We start from the raw sequence: 24,539 nt of genomic DNA, 5'->3' as shown, positions 1-24,539 counted from the left end.
TTACGTCAGTCTGTTATTCACAAAGAACATGCATATGCATACAATTCTTAAAATTCATCCGCGTGCATTATGGGTACTTAGATGACCCATGTATCTAGTTACCTGTTCGTTATTATGATATTCATGAATTTTTACTGGTATATATTTCTAAAGACAAAACATGTTGTTTACAAATAAATGTTCTTAAAAAGATACTTTCTTGAAATTTCATTGATAATATATAATATATATGAAGCGATAAAGAATTCCATTTTGCACTCGATAACGTCAGTGTATTTACATGTATACACAGTAAAGCTGGTTTAAAAGCACACACATAAACTCTCCCATAACAATACTTCAGATTCCCTCACGGTAATCCGAGTAAAAAGTAAGGTTAATGTATGTGCATTAGAAAAAAAAAACAATCCCCCCCCCCCTCTTCCCCTTACAAAAAAAAAAAAAAAAAAAACAACACACACACACTCAGAAAAGGAAGAATAGTCTTTCTGCTACCAAGGGTTTTTCACAAGTATAGTAGTTAGCAGAAAAGTTCCAGTTTCCAAAATACACCAAACTATACATTTTACCTACTAGTATTTCGTGAAGTAAAATGCAAATTTCATAATGCTTGGTCCACATAGCTTTTTACTGTCCAATATCTTGTAAGTACGAAAAAGACCGTGCGAAAGTATATTTTTTCTATGTTTTGTAATTGCACAACTATTGAAAGTTGATTATGTATTCGTTCTAAAATAAAATGTTACACAAGATAAAAGTTAAAAGATACTAAGTGAAAAAATAAGACAACCACAGTGGGTTAATCGCTTTGACGTCCGAAAAAGATAATAGCCAACACATACATTGTAACTTTTAAAGCTAGTTAAATTAATTTTTATGTTTAAAGAACGTGCGATATCATAAAAATTGTTTATCAAAACATAACAAAAACGCAAGTAAAGAACGTTTAAGTATTCAATATTAATCAAAACACAAAGGTTATTCCTGTACTAGTTTTTCGAGTTATTTGATTTATGTGTTGGGAACTTTTGGTGACCCCACAGTTTAAATGTCTATAATAAATACGACGTGATAAGTGGGCAATACAGACGAACGTTCACCTAATTTAACCCAGTCAATGGGAGACTTGAGCGCGCCAAAAAATGGTCTCGTCCACACTGTTATGAAAACGATACTATTATGCGATTGGTTTGTGCAATTTGCATTAGTCATCAGGTTTGTAGAAACTGGGATTTGCAATAGGATTATGAAAAAAAGATGTACACTCCCAAGTAATAAATAAAATAGTCGAACCGTAAAATGTAAATTCAAATAGTAGCGGTATATATACACTTTTCTATTCACAACTATCCGACATTGCTTTCAATTGACTTGTGCAAGAATCTACACACAATTACATATTTTCAATAAAGGTGTTTTAACATCGTCATTATTTTATTCTCTTCACGGTCAATTATTTCAAGTCAAAAGCAAACAAAAATTCGGCAACAATTTTTTGGTGACCGGTCAGCGGTCTCGGGTTCACGTGTTGCTTTTCTTTTTTTTAAGAAAGCAATTTGTTTGTATACTTATCCGTACATATAATATTACAACATCTATTATTAATTTGCATAACCGTCTAATGTTATCAGTTTCAGTTAAACGTGCTTGTTTGTATATGTCGGTCATGTGTTTAAGGCCACAACAATTTTATTTCTAATTTGATTTTTTTTTCTGCTGAAAAATATGACGAAAAAAGTATTAACAAAAATACAGAACTCCAAGGTAAATTTAAAAAAGGGGAAGTCCATAAAACCTAATAAAATCAAATGTTCTACAATTTCAACCAACGGAACGAATGGAAACCAACAACATGTCACATTCCTGCGGTACTGTTTATTTATTTTACAAATAATTTTCTACAATATAGATTTTTTTTCCCGACGCGTTGCCGTCTCATTGATTGACGTACACACCACATAACCTTTTATTCAAGTAAAAAAATATATATAATGTATAAGTAAGGAGATGTGGGGTTAATATAAGTTTATGTTTGTACTATTCTTTTTCTTTCAATGTAAGGGATGTTTTTATCAGTCAATAACTCGAATTAGTTTGAAGATTACTACTGGTACATGTATATGTGTATGATGTATGATTTTGTACTTTTATTATTCTTTTGATGTATTATGTACTGTTATTTTGTTAATTTCATGCATGTTTGCCATCAATCCCATTGGGTATAACCCTGTATTTAATTTGAATAAATAAATGATATTATAGTAGGAAACAGCGAAAATTGGGGAACAGTTGGAATGGTTGGATGGTATAAGTATCATAGAAATTTCATTCTTGAAGAAGAGTCTTAGGATTTGGTGTAGTTTAAAAGAACAATAGTTTTAATTACAAAACATCTTCGAGGTGATAATTTGTAATAGGATTATTATCCTTGTTGGTGGATTTATCCACACTGAGGAATGTCGATTTCCGGGCCCAACCATCGATCCGTGCTGTTATATTGGTACAATCTTTATCTGGAATGGCAAGAGGTGAGCAATTTTATATATATTAAGATTGTCCTGTACATGTTAAGTTGTGGGAATACGATAAGCTGAAACATGGGACTGTCATCTGGTCAACGTTGAGCATGGTAAAGGACATTCTGAGGGAGTTCTCTCGTCCGATATTTTATTATTAACCCTTCTTTTTTTGGAAATACAATGGTATATAGAAAACAATAATAACTAAGAAATCATCTGTCACAGCAATTGTAAATCATGAGGTTTTTGTAGGAACATTTAAACATGTGCCGGATTGTCTTCAAAAATGATTAATTAAAACAATAATAATAATTTAACGAAATAACGTTCTCGTTTCGCATTTAAGTAGAATAACTTGCTTTCATGTATAAAAACTGTTAATTAAGAGGGTTTTCTTCCAGAATCGTTTGTGTTTTTTACTGTTTGGTAGTCAAATCTTCAAGTCCATTCATGCTACAATAATTCAGATTCATTTTTAAGCTTTTGTACTGTAGTGGTATAATACTACTACTCGAAGCAAATGCATCTTGTACTTTTTCGTCTCTAGCTCCTTCAGGAGTTGGTTTGAACAAACCCAAATCCATGTACAGTTAGTCTTTTACCTGGAATACTTGCTAAACTAAAATTGTATTTTAACGAATTATCCTATTATTGGGTGCTTCTCAACTAATCCATACAGAATCACTTCAAAAATTCAAATTAATATCATTTCTTTTAAAATTAAGGGAGCTCAAATTTCATTGCCGTCCTTATAGTAGTACATCAGGGACTGACTGTGCAAGCTGTAAATACACAAAATACCATCAGATCAAATTTGAAACATTGAATATAATGTCCTAAAATGTATATAGGAAGAGGCTTGATAAACAATTTAAGTGGGTAGATTTGCGAAATGTTAAGATCTGATTTTATTAAAAAAAAAACAACAAAAAACAACAACAGATATGTTCCTTTCTTTAAATAGATTGATGCTGTTCGATGTACGACAAATATTTAGGATTTAACCTTCTTTATGGTCTTTATCTCGTGGTCCGTCTCAATTGACGGGCCACGACGGGTGCCACATGTGGAGCGGGATCTGCTTAACCTTACCGGAGCACCTGAGATTTTTGGTGGGGTTCGTGTTGCTTAGTCTTTTGTTTTCTATGTTCTTTCATCTGTACTATTATTTGTCTGTTTGTCTTTTTATTTTTGGCCATGGCGTTGTCAGTTTGTTTTCGATCTATGATTTTGACTGTCCCTCTGGTATCTTTCGTCCCTCTTTTTTGAGGAGGTCGCAAGGAAGCCCTTAGCCGAGTCAAATCCGTAATTTTACCAAAACAGTATGTGTTGCTTCAAGGTATATAAGTTTGCATGTCATTAGCGTGTCCGCCTTGTAAAAAGCAGCATACATACGTGATATATACATGGTCTTGACCTATCTATGCTTGTAATATTTCCTGTTGTGCACTTAGCATGCTAAGCGTCGATCAACCACGAATTTTATTTAAATTTACTATTTTATATAAAGGTAAAAGAATTCTGTAATGATGTCAGCAAATATTTCAATCAAAATATTGTTCAATATCATTCGTGCTAGTTAGATATAAAATTTAGACGACTTATTACTAGTAAGTTATTTATGATGAATTTATAGTTTTATGGAATACTTATTTTACTCATATATATATGTAGATAGGATATGATACCAAAGGCAGATAATTTAACAACTCTATTTGTAAAGTTAGTGTTATAATATATTTATTCAATACATTAATTTCTCATGATTTTCTCGAAAACAAAAACCAAGGACGCTCTTGTTTCTTTTTACTGTTCTTTTTTGTCTTCTAAGAACAGTTTATAAAAACAAACCTGTCCTGTCTAAATCGAAAGAAGTTTCTTCGATACCTCGCCTTTGCAAACCATTGAGTCAATTTTGTAAATACACATTTCAACAGCTTTTACTCCTTTTTTTTGTGAATGGAAATATTTGCTTAATATTATATTTTATCAGTAATTATGTCAATTGGCCAGATTGCCTAAAGTGTCTGTAATAACGTCAACATGTTATCTAAAAAATCCTGGTTATAACATATGATTTTCCCTTATCGAACCTCTTGATCCTAATACAATTAGTTGCAAGCTGTTCATTCATAATATTATCAAAACGATAAACTGATGGACATCATGACCACAGTAAACGGAAACGAACTTGTAAAGTAAGTACTATGTTTGAATTAAATTGAATTTGAAATGTTTAACTTAAAACTTAAAACTGCAATGTATATTAACGGTTGTCTAAAAATACAAATTGTCATGTTCCATCTGGAGTGGAATGCATAGAGACAAATATGTTGTTTACAAGATGCAGCAACATTTATGTAAAATTTCTGTAAATTTTATATTTAGAAAAAAAATATTATGCAGATTAGGGAAATAACATTTATTCTGGGGAAACCAGTTTAGATGATAGTGATATTAATTAACAACATATTGATGGACTACTAACTTAGCAAGTGACCATTACTGAAAGGTAATCAGTGTTCGATTGGGTGCTTACATAAATGCTTTGTATTAGAAAGATGATCTATCAACGCACATTAATTTATCCCATTGAGAGATTAGAATTAATTTGACAGAAATTTTCACCATTTTGAAAGAAACGAATATTATATGAAATGACAATTATGGTAAAGGGAACAATCGGTTGGGCAGACAAAACGTGGGGTATCTGGTCACCTCATTTTTATTTCGCTAGTTTAAAATAATTTGCATAGATCATAATTTCTGAATTTTGGTTTCTTATTTTCCATTTTTTGTTTTGTTTTTTTCCCAGTTTTGTTTTTTCAAATTGCAATTACATATTTTGAAGAAATCCGGTACACATGTTTTGTTTACACTTCACGCTTTGCTAGATAACATAATTGAGTGTGACCAATCAAATACGAGATAAAAGGCAACACCTTCGATTTATGAAAACACATGGCTATTCGATCGATTGTGTGATTGTAAAACTTCTTATCCGGCTTCAGCCAGACTGAATACAGTGTTTACAGGGGCTACATACGGGGCATTAAAAAAAAAGGGTGAGATGTTTACTTTTTTATTCGAGCGTCACTGATGAGTGTTTTGTAGACCAAACGCGCGTCTGACGTACACAATTTTAATCCTGGTATTTATGATGAGTTTATATCTTTCTCCAACTTTCTCTGAACATGAGACGAATTAATTCGATATATTTTGTCAAATCTATGCATCAGTGATGTCTAAACCTTCTATGTATATATATATTCAGTCTAGGTGGCCGAGTGGTCTAGAGCGCTGGACACCGAGTGCAGGCGGTGTTGTCTCGATATCCCAATAGCATGAGTTCGAATCCCGGCGAGGGAAGAACTAAAAATTAACATTGTTGTACTGATATTTAGAGTAATTATACAATTAATGAGTTCGAATTATCTTAGAAAACTACAAATGTATGTCATTTGGGAAAATTCATATTTCGTGCACAAAAATTAATATCTGACATGTTGTAATATGTTTCACACTACCTTCTGCTATTTATTGCGAACCCTATGATACTTTTCCACAGATTCACCTGCAAGTTACCTGTCGATTTAAACTTTTGTAATTCTTTTGTAATGTTTGTCCCATCTAATAAATACAATAGCTCTTGTTCTCTGTGTAGTTTATTTTATGGGACCTTTAAATTTTTTCCAAGAGAAATTTATCACTCACGGATTAATTTACCCGAACAAAAAATTGAACTGTCAAAAATGAAAATGTAAAAACATGTACAAATACTAAATAAGGACTCAAAAAAACTGCATGTGGTGTTGTATTTATTCAATATCAATAATTTATTTTTAATAGTTTCAATATAAACACTGATTCAAAAATTATTGCGAAAGTTTTCCACAGTGCCATCTCTATCTTGACCAGGTATTTAAACTTTTGTAAGTTCACCTGTCCTATTGAATGAATACAATACATGTAGCTATTTTTCTCGGTGTAGTTTATTCACTGGGACCTTTAAATTTCTTTCAAGAGAAATCTATCACTCATTGATTAATTTACCTGAGTAAAACAAAATTCTTATATATAGACAAAAATACTTTTTTAAATTCTAATTCGTAAACTCAAACGAACATAAAATATTTATCAAATAACCACAAACTCTTACATGGGAGACGCCACTTGCAGAGACAAGTGCACATTTTATTATAAATATGAGTATAATATTGTGGAAAGTTCATATAAATACATAGGTATTTAGCAGCTTGTACATGTACTGGTTTCCCCATACTAGTGGTCTACAAATCTGAAAATAAATAATATAATTAATAATATTATTTATTTGGCAAAATGCTACTGTACACTTTGACTGCAATGGCTCGAATGACTTTAAACCACCTGAGTTCACTCGTGCATGAACTCAATATCCCAATCGAACCGACCTTACTATAATTAACCACACACTAGTCAACTATAAACAAACAACATTTTTACATGTTCGATTTTTGTAAAACTTTGATAAATACATTTAAATTCTAATTCGTAAACTCAAAAGATCATAAAATATTTATCAAATAACCACAAACTCTTACATGGGAGACGCCACTTGCAGAGACAAGTGCGCTCGAAACACAAAGAACGGGAAAATAGCATTGAATATTTATTTAAATTCCTAAATTTCGATAAACAGATAACTGTGCTTTAAGTCTTCTCTAACGTAACCATCCTTCCCTCTGTCCCATTTTAACCTGTTATGATTCAGAAAAATCCTATCAGAAATACAGGCGTAAGCACTGGCTCTTGTATATGAGAGACATCTGGAATCATTTCGAAACCTATGAACATTGGACTTCTCAGTGAATGTTATTTTAACTAAAAATTTTAATCAAGGTGTATGTCAGCATCTTTAATATAGCTATTTAAAGAAGTTTATTTTTTTTTTAAATAATATACCAATATGCATGTCTGAAGTTCAGCCTAATAGCTTCAATAACAATCAGTATTGTCTAAATATTCGCCTTAGTGACTTTAATAATAATATGCTAAGTTACTTTAATAATAAACAGCCCAGTGGCTTCATCAACAACCACATGCCCGTTTTCTGTAATAACAAACCTGTCCAGTGTTTTCGACAGCAACCAGCACAGTGTCTTCAATAACAACCTACCCAGTGTCTTCAACAACAACCAGCCAAGTGCCATTAATAACAACATGCCAAGTGTTTTCAACGACAACCAGCCCAGTGTTTATAATAACAAACCTACCCAGTGGCTTATACAAAAACAGGCCCAGTGTCTTCAACAACAACCAGCCCAGAATTTTCAACAACAACCAGCTCAGTGTCTTCAATAACAACAAGTCCAGTGTCTTCAATAACAACCTGCCCAATGTCCAACAACAACCAACACAGTGTCTTCAATAACAACATGCCTAGAGGCTTCAACAACAACCTACCGAGTGTCTTCAACAACAACCTGCCCATTCTTTCCAACAATAACATGCCCAGTGTCTTTAACAACAACCTGCCCAGTGTCTTGAATAACTACCAGCCAAGTGTCTGCAATAACAACCTGCTCAGTGGCTTCATTAACAAACAGCCAAGTCACTGCAAGTGTCTTCAACATCAACTAGCCCAGTGTCCTCAACACCCAGCTCGGTGTCTTCAACAACAACCAGCCCAGCGTCTTTAATAACTACAAGCCCAGTATCTTCAAAAAACAACATGCCCAGTTGCGCCAATAACAACATGCCAAGTGGCGTCAATAACAACATGCCCAGTGGCGTCAATAACTTACTATCAGCCCAGTGGCTTAATTAATTACGACATGCCAAGTGGCTTCAATAACAACCAGTCAAGTGTTTTTTACAACATACTTTTCACTGGTGTCAATAACAACCTGCTCAGTGTCTTCACTAACAACCTGCCCAGTGGCTTTACAAATAACCTGCCATGTGGCTTCAATACCAACCTGCCCAGTGGCATTAATAACATGCCCAGTGGCTTAAATAACTATCAGCCTATAACTTTAAACACGCATGTCCAGTGGCTTCAATAACATCCTGCCCATTGGCATTAATAAAAAACTCTGCCCAATTGCGTCAATAATAAAATACCCAGTGGCTTAATTAACCATCAGCCTAGTGGCTTTAATTACAACTGGCCCAGTGTCTCCAATAACACACCCAGTGGCTTCAACAACCTGCCTGTCCATTGGCGTCAATAACAACCAGCCAAGTGTCTTCAACAATAAACTGCCCAATGCTTTACAAGCAACCTGCCCAATGGCTTCAATAACAACACGCCCAGTTGCGTCTATAGCAACCTGCCTCGTGGCGTCAATAACAACATGCCCAGTAGCTTCAATAACAACACGCCCAGTTGCGTCTACAACAACCTGCCCAGTGGCTTCAATAAACAACAAGCCCAGTGGCGTCAATAACAACCTGCCCAGTGGCTTCAATAACAACACGCACAGTGGCGTCTATAACAACCTTCCCAGTGACGTCTATAACAATATGCCCAGTGGCGTCAATAACAACCTGCCCAGTGGCTTTACAAATAAACACGCCCAGTGGCTTGAATAACAACACGCCCAATGGCGTCTATAACAACCTGCCCAGTGGCTTCAATAAACAACACGCCCAGTGGCGTCAATAACAACCTGCCCAGTAGCTTCAATAACAACACGCACAGTAGCGTCTATAACAACCTGCCCAGTGACGTCTATAACAATCTGCCCATTGGCGTCAATAACAACACGCCCAGTGGCGTCTGTAACAACCTGCCTAGTGGCGTCAATAATAACATGCCCAGTGCCCTACAAACAACCTGCCCAGTGGCTTCAATAACAACACGCCCAGTGGCTTCAATAACAACACGCCCAATGGCGTCTATAACAACCTGCCCAGTGGCGTCTATAACAACCTGCCCAGTGGCGTCAATAACAACCTGCCCAGTGGCTTTAAAAACAAACACGCCCAGTGGCGTCAAAAACAACAACACACCCAGTGGCGTCTGTAACAACATGCCCATTGGCTTCAACAGCATCCTGCCCATTGGCATTAAAAATAATCTGCCCAGTGGTGTCAATAACAACATGCCCAGTGGCGTCAATAACAACATGCCCAGTGGCTTAATTAACTATCAGCCCAGTGGCTTAAATTACAACTTGCCCAGTGTCTTCAATAACAAGACGCCCAGTGGCTTCAACAACCTTCTCAGTTGCGTCAACAACAACCAGTCCAGTGGCTTCAACAACAACGTGCCCATTAGCTTCAATAACAACATGCCCAGCGGTTTAAATAACTATCAGCCAAGTGGCTTTAATTACGACATGCCCAGTGGCTTCATTAACAACTTGTCCAGCGGCTTCAATAACAACCATCCAGTGACTTCAAAAACAACCTGTCCAGTGGATTTAATGATAAACAGCCCAGAGGCTTAATATAACTATCAGTCCAGTGCCTTCAATAACAACCAGTCCAGTGGCTTCAATAACAACCTTTCCAGTGACTTCAATAACAATCATTCCAGTGACTTAAATAACAACCTTTCCAGTGGATTTAATGCCCATAGGCTTAATATAATATCAGTATAGTGCCGTCAATACAGCATGTCCAGTGCCTTCAATAACAACCAGTCCAGTGGCTTCAATAACAACCTGTCTAGTGTATTTAATAATAACAACCCAGAGGCTTAAATAACTTTCAGTCCAGTGCCTTTAATTACAACATGCCCATTGGCATATATGACAACCAGTCCAATGGCTTCAATAACAACCAGTCCAGTGACTTAAATAACAACCTTTCCAGTGGATTTTTACCAACATATGCAGTAAATTTAACAATCAATCAGCCCAGTGATTAAGACAAATAGATACTCAAAAAGTAATAAACCCTAAAGAAATCTACTAGTATCATTCCCAGTGGTAAATTAAGCAACACTAATCAAAATGAAACTCTCGGTAACTGTATTATAGTTTAGCTACAGCTCATGATAACTATATATATACATTATATAACCTGCGCATGTCAGAACTCTGAACAAGGATAAACAAAACCAAAAACAAAATTTTTTATAGTCCAATTCCTTTCTCTGAATTAGCTTCTGAAACAAATTCAGCATTATTAAATATTTCTTGTTAAATATAACAGTATAACTGGCGGAACTGTGATAAACTGGATATAAGAACCATAATCAATCATGTCTAAAACAAATGAATGTGTATCATTATCTTTCAAATACTTATATATGTTCTTCTCATTTCCCTAAACAGATCATGAAGAGGGATTCTTTTTCATAATCAAATGACATGTACTGAATTACAATCTAAATGTTCATTTTTATAATAAATTTTAAATTCAATATGATGAAAAACAATACATAATGTAAACAATACTTATCACCTTGATCTTTAAAACGCTCTTGTTCCTTGTGCTACTTGGTCCGTCAAGGTCCGTGTTACAGCAGACCTAATTTTCTTCTCATCCTCGGAATCCTAAGCAAGCTCGTCTGATAGGTATTCTTTGACTGTATCCCATTCTGCTGGTGAATTGTCAGCGATCTTAATACACTTGTTCCGCTTAAGAATTTCTTCTCCATAAGCACGGCTGGTAATCTACACACGCAGAACAATCGGTTCTGCAATGAAAACCGTGAGAGGATTTTCCGGTTATGCTTGAATGGAGTAATTGTCACCGCTTCGAAAGGTATGTACATTTCTAAATCGCAATTTTCTAATTCAACTGATCAAAATATTGAAAATTGGAGAATGCTATGCTGTGGTAAATACTTTAACAAAGAGACACATGTATCATTTACTGTTGTGCATGGAGTAAAACTCCTACAAAATCAATCGTCCCACGAGTAATTGCCGAAAAAAGTGACATTTAGATTTTGAGATGGTTCTATTCACAGACCTACAACTTCAAATCTAGTTTTTTTTTTGTCAACGGGATTGAATGTCGTTTTGGGCGGCGTGTGCGCTGTCCGAAGTTGATAGACGTCTTAATAAATCTAAAAACTGCCAATGTTCATTATTTCATGCGTGAGGGGATCGGTTCTGATTGAGGACACCGTGAATGCGTGAGGGGAAGTGCAATCATATCTTTATATCGAAAAATGTAACAATCACTTCAAAGAAAGGCAAGTAACTTGCATAGTTTTATTGAAGTTCATACTAAATATAAATTGACAATGGAAATGGAAATGGCTACAACGTAAATATAAGTGGTTTAGATTTATGATTGACTATATTTTTTTCTTGTGTGCATGTGTTAATAGATATAGGAAGATGTGGTATGAGTGCCAATGAGACAACTCTCCATCCAAGTTACAATTTATAAAATTAAACCATTATAGGTCAAGGAACGGCCTTCAACACGGAGCATTGGCTCACACCGAACAGCAAGCTATAAAGGACCCCAACAAATTACTAGTGTAAAACCATTCAAACGGAAGAACCAAAGACTTTAATCTATGTTTTAGATAGATAGAACTACACGAGAAAAAACATAGTCAATCATAAATCTAAACCACTTATATTTACGTTGTAGCCATTTCCATTTCCATTGTCAATTCATATTTAGTATGAACTTCAATAAAACTATGCAAGTTACTTGCCTTTCTTTGAAGTGATTGTTGCATTTTTCGATATAAAGATATGATAGCACTTCCCCTCACGCATTCACGATGTCCTCAATCAGAACCGATCCCCTCACGCATGAAATAATGAACATTGGCAGTTTTTAGATTTATTAAGACGTCTATCAACTTCAGACAGCGTACACGCCGCCCAAAACGACATTCAATCCCGTTGACAGAAAACAAAATAAATTTGAACTTGTAGGTTAGTTAATAGAACCATCTCAAAATTTAAATGTCACTTTTTTCGGCAATTACTCGTGGGACGATTAATTTTGTAGGAGTTTTACTCCATGCACAACAGTAAATGATACATGTGTCTCTTCGTTAAAGTATTCACCACAGCATAGCATTCTCCGATTTTCAATATTTTGTTCAGTTGAATTAGAAAATTGCGATTTAGAAATGTACATACCTTTCGAAGCGGTGACAATTACTCCACTCAAGCATAACCGGAAAATCCTCTCACGGTTTTCATTGCAGAACCGATTGTTCTGCGTGTGTAGATTACCAGCCGTGATAAGGTCATAGCTAATATCCACGACTTTAGAATATTCATCACGCTCGGCTGCACGTTGGATCTTGGGAACCATATAATCAATTTCAGAATTAAAGAAAAGAAAGTCTTGATTTAAGCTGTTTATAAACAAGGTTTCTGATTTATTCGTCGCATCTTCCATAAGTTCCATCTTTAGGCTATCAATTTTACTATTTAAATACTGTTTAAAATTGTTCAAGGTTATGTCTGCAATTTTGGTTACCATATCTTCATTGTTATGTCAGTATCATAATATCATAAAGGTGATTTTCTTCACGTTCAGAACTTGCCATATTACGAAAAGTACAAGTTGAAGATAAACTAATAAAATGCTACTGTACACTTTGACTGCAATGGCTCGAATGACTTTAAACCACCTGAGTTCACTCGTGCATGAACTCAATATCCCAATCGAACCGACCTTACTATAATTAACCACACACTAGTCAACTATAAACAAACAACATTTTTACATGTTCGATTTTTGTAAAACTTTGATAAATACATTTATACTCATTAACTGAGTGTGATGATTTATTTATTCCATATTAATAATAAATTTTCATTCAGTTTAATATAAACATTGATTCAATCATAACATATTGATTTCAAACAAAAGTTTTATCAATGTTCCTATTGAAATTTGATTTTTTTTGTCTAGTTATAGAATACATTTAAGAAGATCTTAATTTGAACATCATAATTTTCAAGTTTTTTTTCATGTTAAACAAATTTTTATTTAAAAGGAACAATGTTGAAAGTTTTGTCAGAAATCAACTTTTTATGATTGAATCAATGTTCATATTAAACTGAATGAAAATATTTTATTAATATATTATTAATATAACATAAATCAACGCTAACATGTTTAACCCCGCCACATTCTGTATGTATGTGCCTTTCCCAAGTCAGGAGCCTGTAATTCAGTGGTTGTCGTTTGTTTATGTATTACATATTTGTTTTTTGTTCATTTTTTGTACATAAATTAGGCCGTTATTTTTCTCGTTTGAATTGTTTTACATTGTCATTTCGGGGCCTTTTATAGCTGACTGTGCGGTATGGGCTTTGCTCATTGTTGAAGGCCGTACGGAGACCTTTTTATATTTTATTAATGTTTCAACTTTGCATCACTGTTTACATTCAACCGATTGAAAATATATTAGGGAGCTATCATTTGATTTTTATGGGGGGCTAGGATGAAAAATTTTGTCCTGCATTTTTTTTTAGCTGTAATCTCTGTCCTGCATTTTTTTTTAGCTGTAATCTCTGTCCTGCCTTTTTATTTTTCACTCTATTCAGTCCTGCCTTTTTTTTTTTAGTTTATTCTGACTTTTTTTTACCAAAATTGTCGTCCTGACTTTTTTTTTGCAAGTGTCTCATCCTGCCTTTTTTTTACTCAAAACTCCTGTCCTGCCTATTTTTTCAAATTTCATCGTAAATGTATTCTATAACTGAACAACAACAAAAACATGCAAATTCATTGGAACAATACTAAAAATTTTGTCAGAAATAAACTTTTTATAATTAAATCAGTGTTTATATTGAACAGATTGAAAATATATTATTGATATCGATTAAATACAATATTGCATGCAGTTTATGCGAGTTTATACAACTATTTCCCCCAAAAAAGAAGATAATTTTTTGGTCAGGTAAATTAATCAATGAGTGATAGATTTCTCCTAGAAGAAATTTAAAGGCCCCAGCTATTGTATTTATTCAATAGGACAAGCACGGCTGGTAATCTACACACGCAGAACAATCGGTTCTGCAATGAAAACCGTGAGAGGATTTTCCGGTTATGCTTGAATGGAGTAATTGTCACCGCTTCGAAAGGTATGTACATTTCTAAATCGCAATTTTCTAATTCAACTGATCAAAATATTGAAAATTGGAGAATGCTATGCTGTGGTAAATACTTTAACAAAGAGACACATGTATCATTTACTGTTGTGCATGGAGTAAAACTCCTACAAAATCAATCGTCCCACGAGTAATTGCCGAAAAAAGTGACATTTAGATTTTGAGATGGTTCTATTCACAGACCTACAACTTCAAATCTAGTTTTTTTTTTTGTCAACGGGATTGAATGTCGTTTTGGGCGGCGTGTGCGCTGTCCGAAGTTGATAGACGTCTTAATAAATCTAAAAACTGCCAATGTTCATTATTTCATGCGTGAGGGGATCGGTTCTGATTGAGGACACCGTGAATGCGTGAGGGGAAGTGCAATCATATCTTTATATCGAAAAATGTAACAATCACTTCAAAGAAAGGCAAGTAACTTGCATAGTTTTATTGAAGTTCATACTAAATATAAATTGACAATGGAAATGGAAATGGCTACAACGTAAATATAAGTGGTTTAGATTTATGATTGACTATATTTTTTTCTTGTGTGCATGTGTTAATAGATATAGGAAGATGTGGTATGAGTGCCAATGAGACAACTCTCCATCCAAGTTACAATTTATAAAATTAAACCATTATAGGTCAAGGAACGGCCTTCAACACGGAGCATTGGCTCACACCGAACAGCAAGCTATAAAGGACCCCAACAAATTACTAGTGTAAAACCATTCAAACGGAAGAACCAAAGACTTTAATCTATGTTTTAGATAGATAGAACTACACGAGAAAAAAACATAGTCAATCATAAATCTAAACCACTTATATTTACGTTGTAGCCATTTCCATTTCCATTGTCAATTCATATTTAGTATGAACTTCAATAAAACTATGCAAGTTACTTGCCTTTCTTTGAAGTGATTGTTGCATTTTTCGATATAAAGATATGATAGCACTTCCCCTCACGCATTCACGATGTCCTCAATCAGAACCGATCCCCTCACGCATGAAATAATGAACATTGGCAGTTTTTAGATTTATTAAGACGTCTATCAACTTCAGACAGCGTACACGCCGCCCAAAACGACATTCAATCCCGTTGACAGAAAACAAAATAAATTTGAACTTGTAGGTTAGTTAATAGAACCATCTCAAAATTTAAATGTCACTTTTTTCGGCAATTACTCGTGGGACGATTAATTTTGTAGGAGTTTTACTCCATGCACAACAGTAAATGATACATGTGTCTCTTCGTTAAAGTATTCACCACAGCATAGCATTCTCCGATTTTCAATATTTTGTTCAGTTGAATTAGAAAATTGCGATTTAGAAATGTACATACCTTTCGAAGCGGTGACAATTACTCCACTCAAGCATAACCGGAAAATCCTCTCACGGTTTTCATTGCAGAACCGATTGTTCTGCGTGTGTAGATTACCAGCCGTGACAAGAGAATAGACAAAAATTAAAGTTTAAATACCCTGGTCAAGAGCAGACGACTCTGTGGAAGACTTTCATTTGGTTCGCAATAATGTATACTGTTTATGTTCTTATTCAATACTTCAAACGAACATAAAGCATTTACAAAGTAAAAACTCAACACAGTTTTTGGTTATCAGCTCGCCCCGACAGCACAGAAAGCTTATTTTTATTATAAACAATAAACAAATGTCCAATTTGCTGTCATCGACCGCTGCCATCACATATAAACACAATCTACAATAGAAAAATGTTCTATAAGTTGAAGAAAAAATCATTTCGATTTACATACATGTATTTTATCAACTATTTTCTACATAACATACTGATTCACATTCCTATGAAGTCTTAATAAAAGGGGTGGGTGGGTGGGAAAACGAACCTTTCTGTCGGCTAGGCGAACCTCGAATGACAATTCTAGATATCTTATTATAATTTTAGCGCTAAAATTCTAGCATGAAGTTATCATGATTGATATAACTTAAACCGGTAATAACTTACTGATGGTCCAATCAAATTAAACATAAACATGTTTTGATTTAAACACACGTGTTAAAAGTAAACAAATACACGTGTTCCCGAGTAACCTTTATAAATACATTTATGTTCTTATTCAATACTTCAAACGAACATAAAGCATTTACAAAGTAAAAACTCAACACAGTTTTTGGTTATCAGCTCGCCCCGACAGCACAGAAAGCTTCGATTGATAAAGAAAGGGACATAAAGAAAAAGGGGGGACAAACAATATAAATTACAATCCTAAATTCTTAGATACTGACAATCTGTTGAGTATACTCTCTTTAACATAACCATCTTTGGCTTTATCACTTTTCCATCTCCCGTGTTTCTTAAACAACCGGTCATCTATTCCAGCTTCTGCCGCGGCAGTAGCTCCTCCTGACCTCAAACTATGTAAGCCAAACTGTTTTTTATCAAGACCTAAACTGTCAAGTGCAGATAACAATAACTCTCTGGCTCTGGTGTAAGAAATATGACTACTCTTTCTAAGTTTGTATATATTCAAAGATTTACAATAACAAATAGATCTAAAAATAAAATCATTCGATTCTTCAGGAATGTTAGCTAACTTTAGATAACGCTGAAGTACATCTACCGGGCATGTAATATTCCCTGTTTTTGAAATGACAACATCTTTCCCTTCCCTATATACATCAGTTTTACTCTTGACTAAATGAAGTGTAAGGTAAGTAGGGGAAAACTGTATATCAGACCTTCTCAAGTTAGCTAACTCGGAGAATCTTAAAAAGCCAGCATAGGCTAATAAACACATACATGCTATTCTTACATCTTTTAAATTACAAGTATTATTAGCATATTTACATACAATATTTTTCAAAATATGCGGTGTGATAGGTTCTTTTTTGACAACTGAATGACCTATTTTTCTATGAGCCCCTTCAAGAACAGATGCAACTAGATTATTTTCACTGGGATCAGCAACGCCAGCTAATTTATGTGCCCATTTTATGGCGTAAAAAGCATCATTTAATTTTGAAACCGATTTTGCAGTTTCAGACAAATGAATTAAATATAAAGAAATATGTAAATGAGATGCTGGCAATGGTGAAAAAGAATATTGACTAGTCCACTTACACCATGAATTGAAGGCATATCTATATTTCTTCTGAGTACTCGCAGCCTTGGACGAAAGAAGGAATTCTGGTAACTGTTTGAACAAACTGCTGAGATCATTATTAGAGGCAACTTGTGAATTAAAGTCTGACCAATGTCCTACTGAAAAAATATCTGAAAAACGTAAAATTGCAATAACATTTTATATACATATACAGAGGACGAATTATTAGCATATTTCAGATTTCTATACACAGTAAAATATAATATATATTCAAATATTTCAACGCCAGCTACAATATCTTTATAGATACTAGGGCCATAAACTGTAAAACAAATTACCATGCCTGCTAAAATATCATTATAGATACTAGGGCCATGTCAAATAAAAAACCAAGCCTGCTACAATATCATTACCGATACTAGGGCCATGTCAACATAAACACCCATGCCTGCTACAATATACATATACTAGGGCCATGTCACAAACAGACCATGACTGCTACAATATATCTATATATATATTAGGGCCATGTCACAAACAGACCATGCCTGCTAAAATATATCTATATATATTAGGGCCATGTCTAAGATGCATCTAGCAAAACAGCCAAAACTGGCGAACCAAACGGTTCAATTCCGAATATCGTATTCTTATTCGAACCTTGCTTATAAATACCATCAGTATTTTTAAACACAATAACATCTTTTACGTAATCTTGATAAATCAGATGTTTATCGAATATCAAAGGCCAGAATGCAGCAGAAATCCACTTAGGCACAACTAACGTGCCTCGAGCTTTACAAGCTATAATGTGTTTAATCGATCGTATCACAAGATTAATTGGTGGAACTAGCCAATTATTTTCATTGGTCCAAACTTGAGAAAATGCATCAACTGCTTCAGAATCAGGTTGCCAAAATAAGGAGTTAAATCTCATAACTTTTCTATTTTCGACACTTGCAAACCTGTCAATCGAATAAGGACCCCACATATCATTTAAAAAATTGAAAAATATATGTGTGACTCCCCAGTCCTCGAAATCAACCATTTTGCTGATATAATCAGCCTTTTCATTTTCTTTTCTGGGAATCCATTGAATGTCAATTGATATTCCTTTTTGAATGCAAAATGAAAAAATAGATTTTGCTATAACATGAAGATTTTCTTTCATACTTCCCGAATTAACAATTTTGACACAATTTTGATTGTCAGTAAACCACTTTATAGTTTTTCCTGTGAAACTATTCTTAAAAGAAAAAAGGGCCAACTCTATAGCTTTCAGCTCTCTCCATGTGGAGCTTTGTACCGTTTCACTACATGTCCACATCTTATGGAAAATCTTATTTTCTAATTCAACGGTGTATGCACCAGCGGCAATATTACTAGCATCTGAGTATATGACAACAGAAGATTTACTGTAATGACATAAATTACGATAGTTAATCATGGTGACATTTTCTAACCAGAACTTTAACTCTGATAAAACCTCGACGGGTTTGTACCCTGTAATGGGAATATCCCACCCAATTCTACTTTCAATTTCCATGTAACAGAACTTTGACATAATTCTAGCCACATTTCCGATTACGGGAGTCATAGAAATAATTCTACCTACAACCTGAGCTAAAGATCTAGCTGTAACATAGGGAAATTTAGCCAAAATTACATTCAATGAGAAAATCAAATCGTCAACTCGACGTTGAGTAATAGATAATTTGTATTCTTTCGAGTTCCAAACTATTCCCAACCATTCTAACTCGGTAACAGGTTTAAAAACAGACTTCTCCTCGTTAATAAGGAAACCAGCATCAATCAAAGACCTTTTTACGAAGGACGATTGCTCATTAAATGTATTTTCATCTGGACTCATGCCAAATCCATCATCTAAATACAAAACAACTTTTATACCGTTTCCACGCCAAAATTTTACTAGTGGCCTCAAACATTTAGTAAAAATGTACGGACCGGTAGTAATTCCGAAAGCTAAAACAGTATAGCAATAAAATTGACCTTCCCACTGAAAACCTAAGAAAGTCTGTTGCTGTGAGCATATGTCTAAATGAAAATAACCAGATTTTAAATCAAACTTAAACAGATACATATCTTTGTCAAAATATTGTATAGCTAACTTCCAATCCTCAAATTTTATTTTTTCGCGCTTTATGTGTTTATTCAATTGACTCATATCTAAAATAAGTCGTTTCTTACCGGACTTTTGAGTAGCAACACTCAATGGATTTACCACATATGGTTGAAAAGGCACTTTAATTACGCAACCTATTTGAACTAAATCTTCAATTGACTTTGTGACAAATTCAGTATTCTGCCGTGCTGATCTATTATTTCTGTGGTACATTTTAAAAGGTGTATCTATAAATGGAATAACATAACCATTTTTTATTGTATCAAGCACAAAAGGACAAGCACCTATATTTTCCCAATACTTTACATGACAAGCTAATCTACCTTTCACCCCTTTAAATTTATCATATAACTGACAATTTTCAAAATATTGAACTTGATCTAAAAAAGATTCTATATAATCGTTATCAACAAAACATGTAGAAAATTGGTCATTAATAGTGTCTAAATACTTATCATTCACAATGACTGGAGAGTGACGTTCAGGCCCTACTTTACTACTTCTGGTAGGTTGTGGAGTTGCTGTTGGATGACCTGAGACTGGCGAGAAGAGGACAGTTTTTTCTCCAGTGGCCTTGTTGCTTGCAGTAGTGGCACGTGTCGATTGAGCAAGGCTCACGCCTTGCGAAGCTCCCACGAAAGGGCTGTTGCTGATTACGTTGATAATGCTGAGCGTAAGCAGGGTTACCATAAGATTCCGCAGGTTGTTGACGAGGCGGATTTTTTGGGTAAGGTTGCTGGCGAGATTTTGACTTCTCCTTGGAGGTACGGATAGCTCTGGTCTCAGCTTGTCGTATCTTTCTCTCATCTTCAGAATCTGAAGCCACGGCATTGGATTCGTATTCCCTAACGGTTCCCCAACCAGCAGGGGAAGCATCAGCTATGCGTATTTTCTTATTACGGCTTTTGATCTTATCAGTTATGTCAAGAACTAATCTATAGGCTTGAGTATTGGAGTTAGGGATGAATTTTGAAAGTTTATTAACAGTGTCTAATAATTCCTCGTTAAAGGTGTACTGAATTCTGTTTCCTTCCCCCTTAAATTTTAGAGTGACGTCCTCCTTAATTTTTCTCTTAAGGCAATCTTGTTCTTGTATGAGTTCAGATTTCAACTCACCTAACTTGCTGTCTAAAATTGTCTTAAAAAGCTCTACAGTATCTACCAAATCAGACGACTTATCAGCTGCTTTATGAATATTAGGTGGCGGTAAACTATTATCTCCTTCGAGTAGTATGTCTTCATTCAATTCCAGACGTGGAGAAGATTCGGACATTTTACCAAGTGGCGATTTAAGAAAAAACGAACCTTTCTGTCGGCTAGGCGAACCTCGAATGACAATTCTAGATATCTTATTATAATTTTAGCGCTAAAATTCTAGCATGAAGTTATCATGATTGATATAACTTAAACCGGTAATAACTTACTGATGGTCCAATCAAATTAAACATAAACATGTTTTGATTTAAACACACGTGTTAAAAGTAAACAAATACACGTGTTCCCGAGTAACCTTTATAAATACATGTGTAGTTTATATGTTGTATTCCTATAGTTGTTATGACTTTGGTAAATAAAGATTATTAGGTGATTGGACTTAGGAATATTGTTTGCATAAGAAAACAGACACACACATATGATCAACCTTAAACAAACAGAAAACAAAACAATAGTATATTGATGATTAGGGCGTTTTGTTTATGCCAACCAGCATTTCTTTGCGCTAGAATATTTTTTCATTTGTGCCAATAATTTTTTACATTTATCATTGTTTATGCCTAGAAAATCAACCTAACAATGTATATATATAAACATATACATGAACTATATAGGGTAAAGAAAAAACATTAAAGCGAATCGTTAGTCCTGAAACAAATGCCGCCAAAAAATTATAGGCTCCTTTTTCAAAAAGTCACTAAGACTGAGGGCAGAGAGTCCTTGAAAATATTTGCATCTCTCTCTCTCTCTCTCTCTCTCTCTCTCTCAGATTTTTAAAACCATTCAAAAAATTTAACCAAACCAAAAGCTGAATTGAAAGAAAGACTTCTGTTTTTATAGCAAAAGCTGAATATTTTTGAAAAAAGAAAATGCTTCAATGAACTTGACATTAGGATCTCTGAAAGTGAAATATCTTCTGCTTTGTCATCTATAAAGGTTAATAAAGCAGCAGGCTTAGATGATATCTCTAATACTATGTTAAACTAAGGGGAAACCTCTTTACTTCCATGTATCCTCAAAGTTCTTAATTTTTGTCTTTCTTTTAGAAAATACCCTGAACCCTGGAAACAGTGTATTTATTCCCAATTCATAAAGGGAATGTTGCAGCTGATCCTAATGATTATCGAGGAATCACAATTACTGATTTCTTGGGGAAGCTTTTTGATAAGATGCTTGAACCTTCTTTGTAAATCTTAGATAAATATCATATCATTAATGATAGCCAAATAGGGTTTACCCAAAAAGCACGACCATCTGACAGTATGTTCATTCTTAAGACCATTATTGATAAGTATTGTAACACATAAAGTAGAGTTTTTTGCCTGCTTTGTTGATTTTCAGAAGGATTTCGATACTGTCATTCATCCAGGGATAACACCAATCTAATTAAAATATAGATCGGATTTCGTTATACTACGTTATACTACATACATATGTAGTATAACGTAGTATAACGAAATCCGAGATCTATATTTTAATTAGATTGTGATAACACTCAAGTGATTAAATATATGGAAAGGATTATGAGGCGCCGTTTTACTATTTAATCCTTATTTTCTGATATCAAAAAATGATTTTCTGATATCAAAAATTCAATTTTTTGATATCAGGAAATCGATTTCTTGATATAAAAAAATAAAGAATATTTTCTGATATCAAACTTTTGATATCAAAAATTCATTTTTTGATATCAGGAAATCGAATTTTTAATATCAAATATCGAATTTTTGATATCAGAAAATTATTTGTTTTGATATCAACATGATCAAGAAAGATTTCCTGATATCAAAAAATTATTTTGTGATACTCAAAAATTCGAATTCCTGATATCAAAAAATCATTAGAAAATAAGAAATAAATGAATGATGGTTCCCTGTGTGTCAATAAAAGCATCCAAGCTCACCCATGAGTCCAAACATCAGGAAATATCTGAAATAATGTTTCCGGTAGACCAATTGTTTTATAATGTGGAGTACCGCTACACGATATTGGTCATTATATTGATGGCAAAGGGTCCCTTGTTACAAAAACAAAATGTTTATACACTTCAAGTTTAATAGACATGATTTAGACTTCAAAGTCTCCAGAAAACTGCTATTTATAACAATATTTGAAGCAAAAAACATGTACACTAATCTTCAGTTTGACGAAACTGAACGAGTACTGAATTACCTCGATCCAACTAATTACGAAATTCGAGTCCCATGCACTAAAAGACAATATGTTGAAGATTTTTGAAATTATTCTACAATATAACATATTTACTTTTGCGTCGAACAATCCCAATCGGCTGAATTAGTCGACCTAAGAATTTACTAAATACTGGAAAATGTTTTACAAAGCTTGACACATCGAAACAAAATACTGATGTGTTCAAGATTTAGATCGATGGCTGGATGATATATTCAGGTTCAACTGACGTAATACACGACTTTTCGCCTTATATATCTAATACAATGCATACCCACCTAAATTGTACATACCAATTTTCTCAAAATGGAGTGTAATTTTCTTGACAGTCGTTTTAATACAAAGACAAGCGCTTCCAAAATGAAGGTATTTTAGAAATGAAAACGTACATCAAGCCTACTGAAATTTTTGAATACTTCAGAATAAGCTCATAAAAAATAAATGTATTTAAAGGATATATGCAAGGCGCTGTACATAAGAAATACTAGCAGTCTTTCAAAAAACGTCTCGTAAAAAGACGAAATAGACGAAGTATTTGAAAATACAAGACATGCAATTTTTTTATTTCTTGTTATTGGCTTTGAACTAGCTGTCAGAAACTGAGAGTACTCTCACATCTGTACTTTGTGTCTTTTTGTTGTTGTTACCCTGCCGCGTCCGGTATGTGTTTTTTTTTAGCTGTTTTTCTTCTCTGTATCGATCTGATGAGTAAAGCCCTTTTCAACTGATGTTTATAGTTTGTTCTTACACTATGTTGTGGTGTAACACCAGTGTCCGAGGTTAGGGTTTAATCCCTCCACATTCTTTATGTGTCTGTCCCAGTCAAAAGCCTGTAGTTCAGTATTTGTCGTTGGTTCATGTCTGTTATATTTGTTTTTCGTAATATGTTTTGTTGTAAATTAGGCCATTAGCTTTCTAAATTGAATTGTTTCATATTTTTCATGTCGGAGCCTTTTAAGGCCGTACGGTTGCCTATAATTTCTTACATCCACTTCATTTGAACTTTGGTGGATAGTTGTCTTATTGGCAATCATACCACATCTCCTTATTTTTATACTAAACAGAACTAACTGACTTACTAAATTCGCAACATAAACAACGGGGAAAAAACTAAAACAAGATTACCAAAACACTGGGGCTTAATTTCACAAAAACCTGGCTGAACAAATCTGTTTCAGAGGAAACCAATAATTGTTTATAAAAGAAGCGGGAACTTACAATTGTTGACTATAAACCTTAAAATAATTAATATGTGAGAAACACAATCACACAAAACTTCTTATGACTGATGAAGCCGAACTCTGAGATATGCTTTCCTTAAACACGACCGAAACACCAGAGCGAATGTTAGGGCTCATGGGTGAGCTCGGATGCTT

General features: G+C 34.2%; 2 protein-coding genes across 4 annotated transcripts in view; one reads left to right on the top strand and one right to left on the bottom strand.

Annotated features, from left to right (window-relative positions):
- Positions 1-24,539, top strand: part of LOC127727928 (uridine phosphorylase 1-like) — a 163,077-nt gene that overhangs the window by 71,039 nt on the left and 67,499 nt on the right. The window contains exon 1 of one of the 2 annotated variants that reach the window (XM_052235084.1): positions 4,630-4,717. The exons of the other annotated variant lie outside the window; for it this stretch is intronic. Coding sequence (XP_052091044.1) covers positions 4,677-4,717 — 41 coding nt within the window. The 5' untranslated portion in view covers positions 4,630-4,676. Of the gene's footprint in view, positions 1-4,629; positions 4,718-24,539 lie in introns of those variants that run through there. 2 annotated transcript variants of the gene reach the window in all.
- On the bottom strand, positions 16,393-20,713 carry LOC127727924 (integrase/recombinase xerD homolog). 2 transcript variants are annotated; one of them, XM_052235079.1, is made up of 2 exons: positions 20,214-20,713; positions 16,393-17,794 (listed from the first exon to the last, which is right to left on the bottom strand). In XM_052235079.1, exons 1-2 carry the CDS (start codon positions 20,632-20,634, stop codon positions 16,770-16,772), a joined length of 1,446 nt encoding a protein of 481 aa, XP_052091039.1. In that variant the 5' UTR covers positions 20,635-20,713; the 3' UTR covers positions 16,393-16,769. The 2 variants fall into 2 exon arrangements, with proteins under 2 accessions (XP_052091039.1, XP_052091040.1); XM_052235080.1 differs by lacking the exon at positions 20,214-20,713 and adding an exon at positions 19,824-20,108 and having other exon boundaries at positions 16,393-17,785.

The sequence above is a fragment of the Mytilus californianus genome, unplaced genomic scaffold, assembly GCF_021869535.1.
Source record: "Mytilus californianus isolate M0D057914Y unplaced genomic scaffold, xbMytCali1.0.p SCAF_2, whole genome shotgun sequence".
NCBI classification, from domain to species: Eukaryota; Metazoa; Mollusca; class Bivalvia; order Mytilida; family Mytilidae; genus Mytilus; species Mytilus californianus.
The sequence above is the reverse complement of the archived record's forward strand: the minus strand, read 5'-3'. Positions and strand labels throughout refer to the sequence as shown.

What these genes read in the sequence shown, in the direction of transcription:
- LOC127727924 (XM_052235079.1), bottom strand. Translation starts at nt 20,634, where the DNA reads ATGCTTCCCCTGCTGGTTGGGGAACCGTTAGGGAATACGAATCCAATG. An exon ending in CTCTCCAGTCATTGTGAATG is followed by an intron (nt 17,795 to 20,213) that starts ATAAGTATTTAG and finishes TTGCAATTTTAC; the next exon opens with GTTTTTCAGATATTTTTTCA.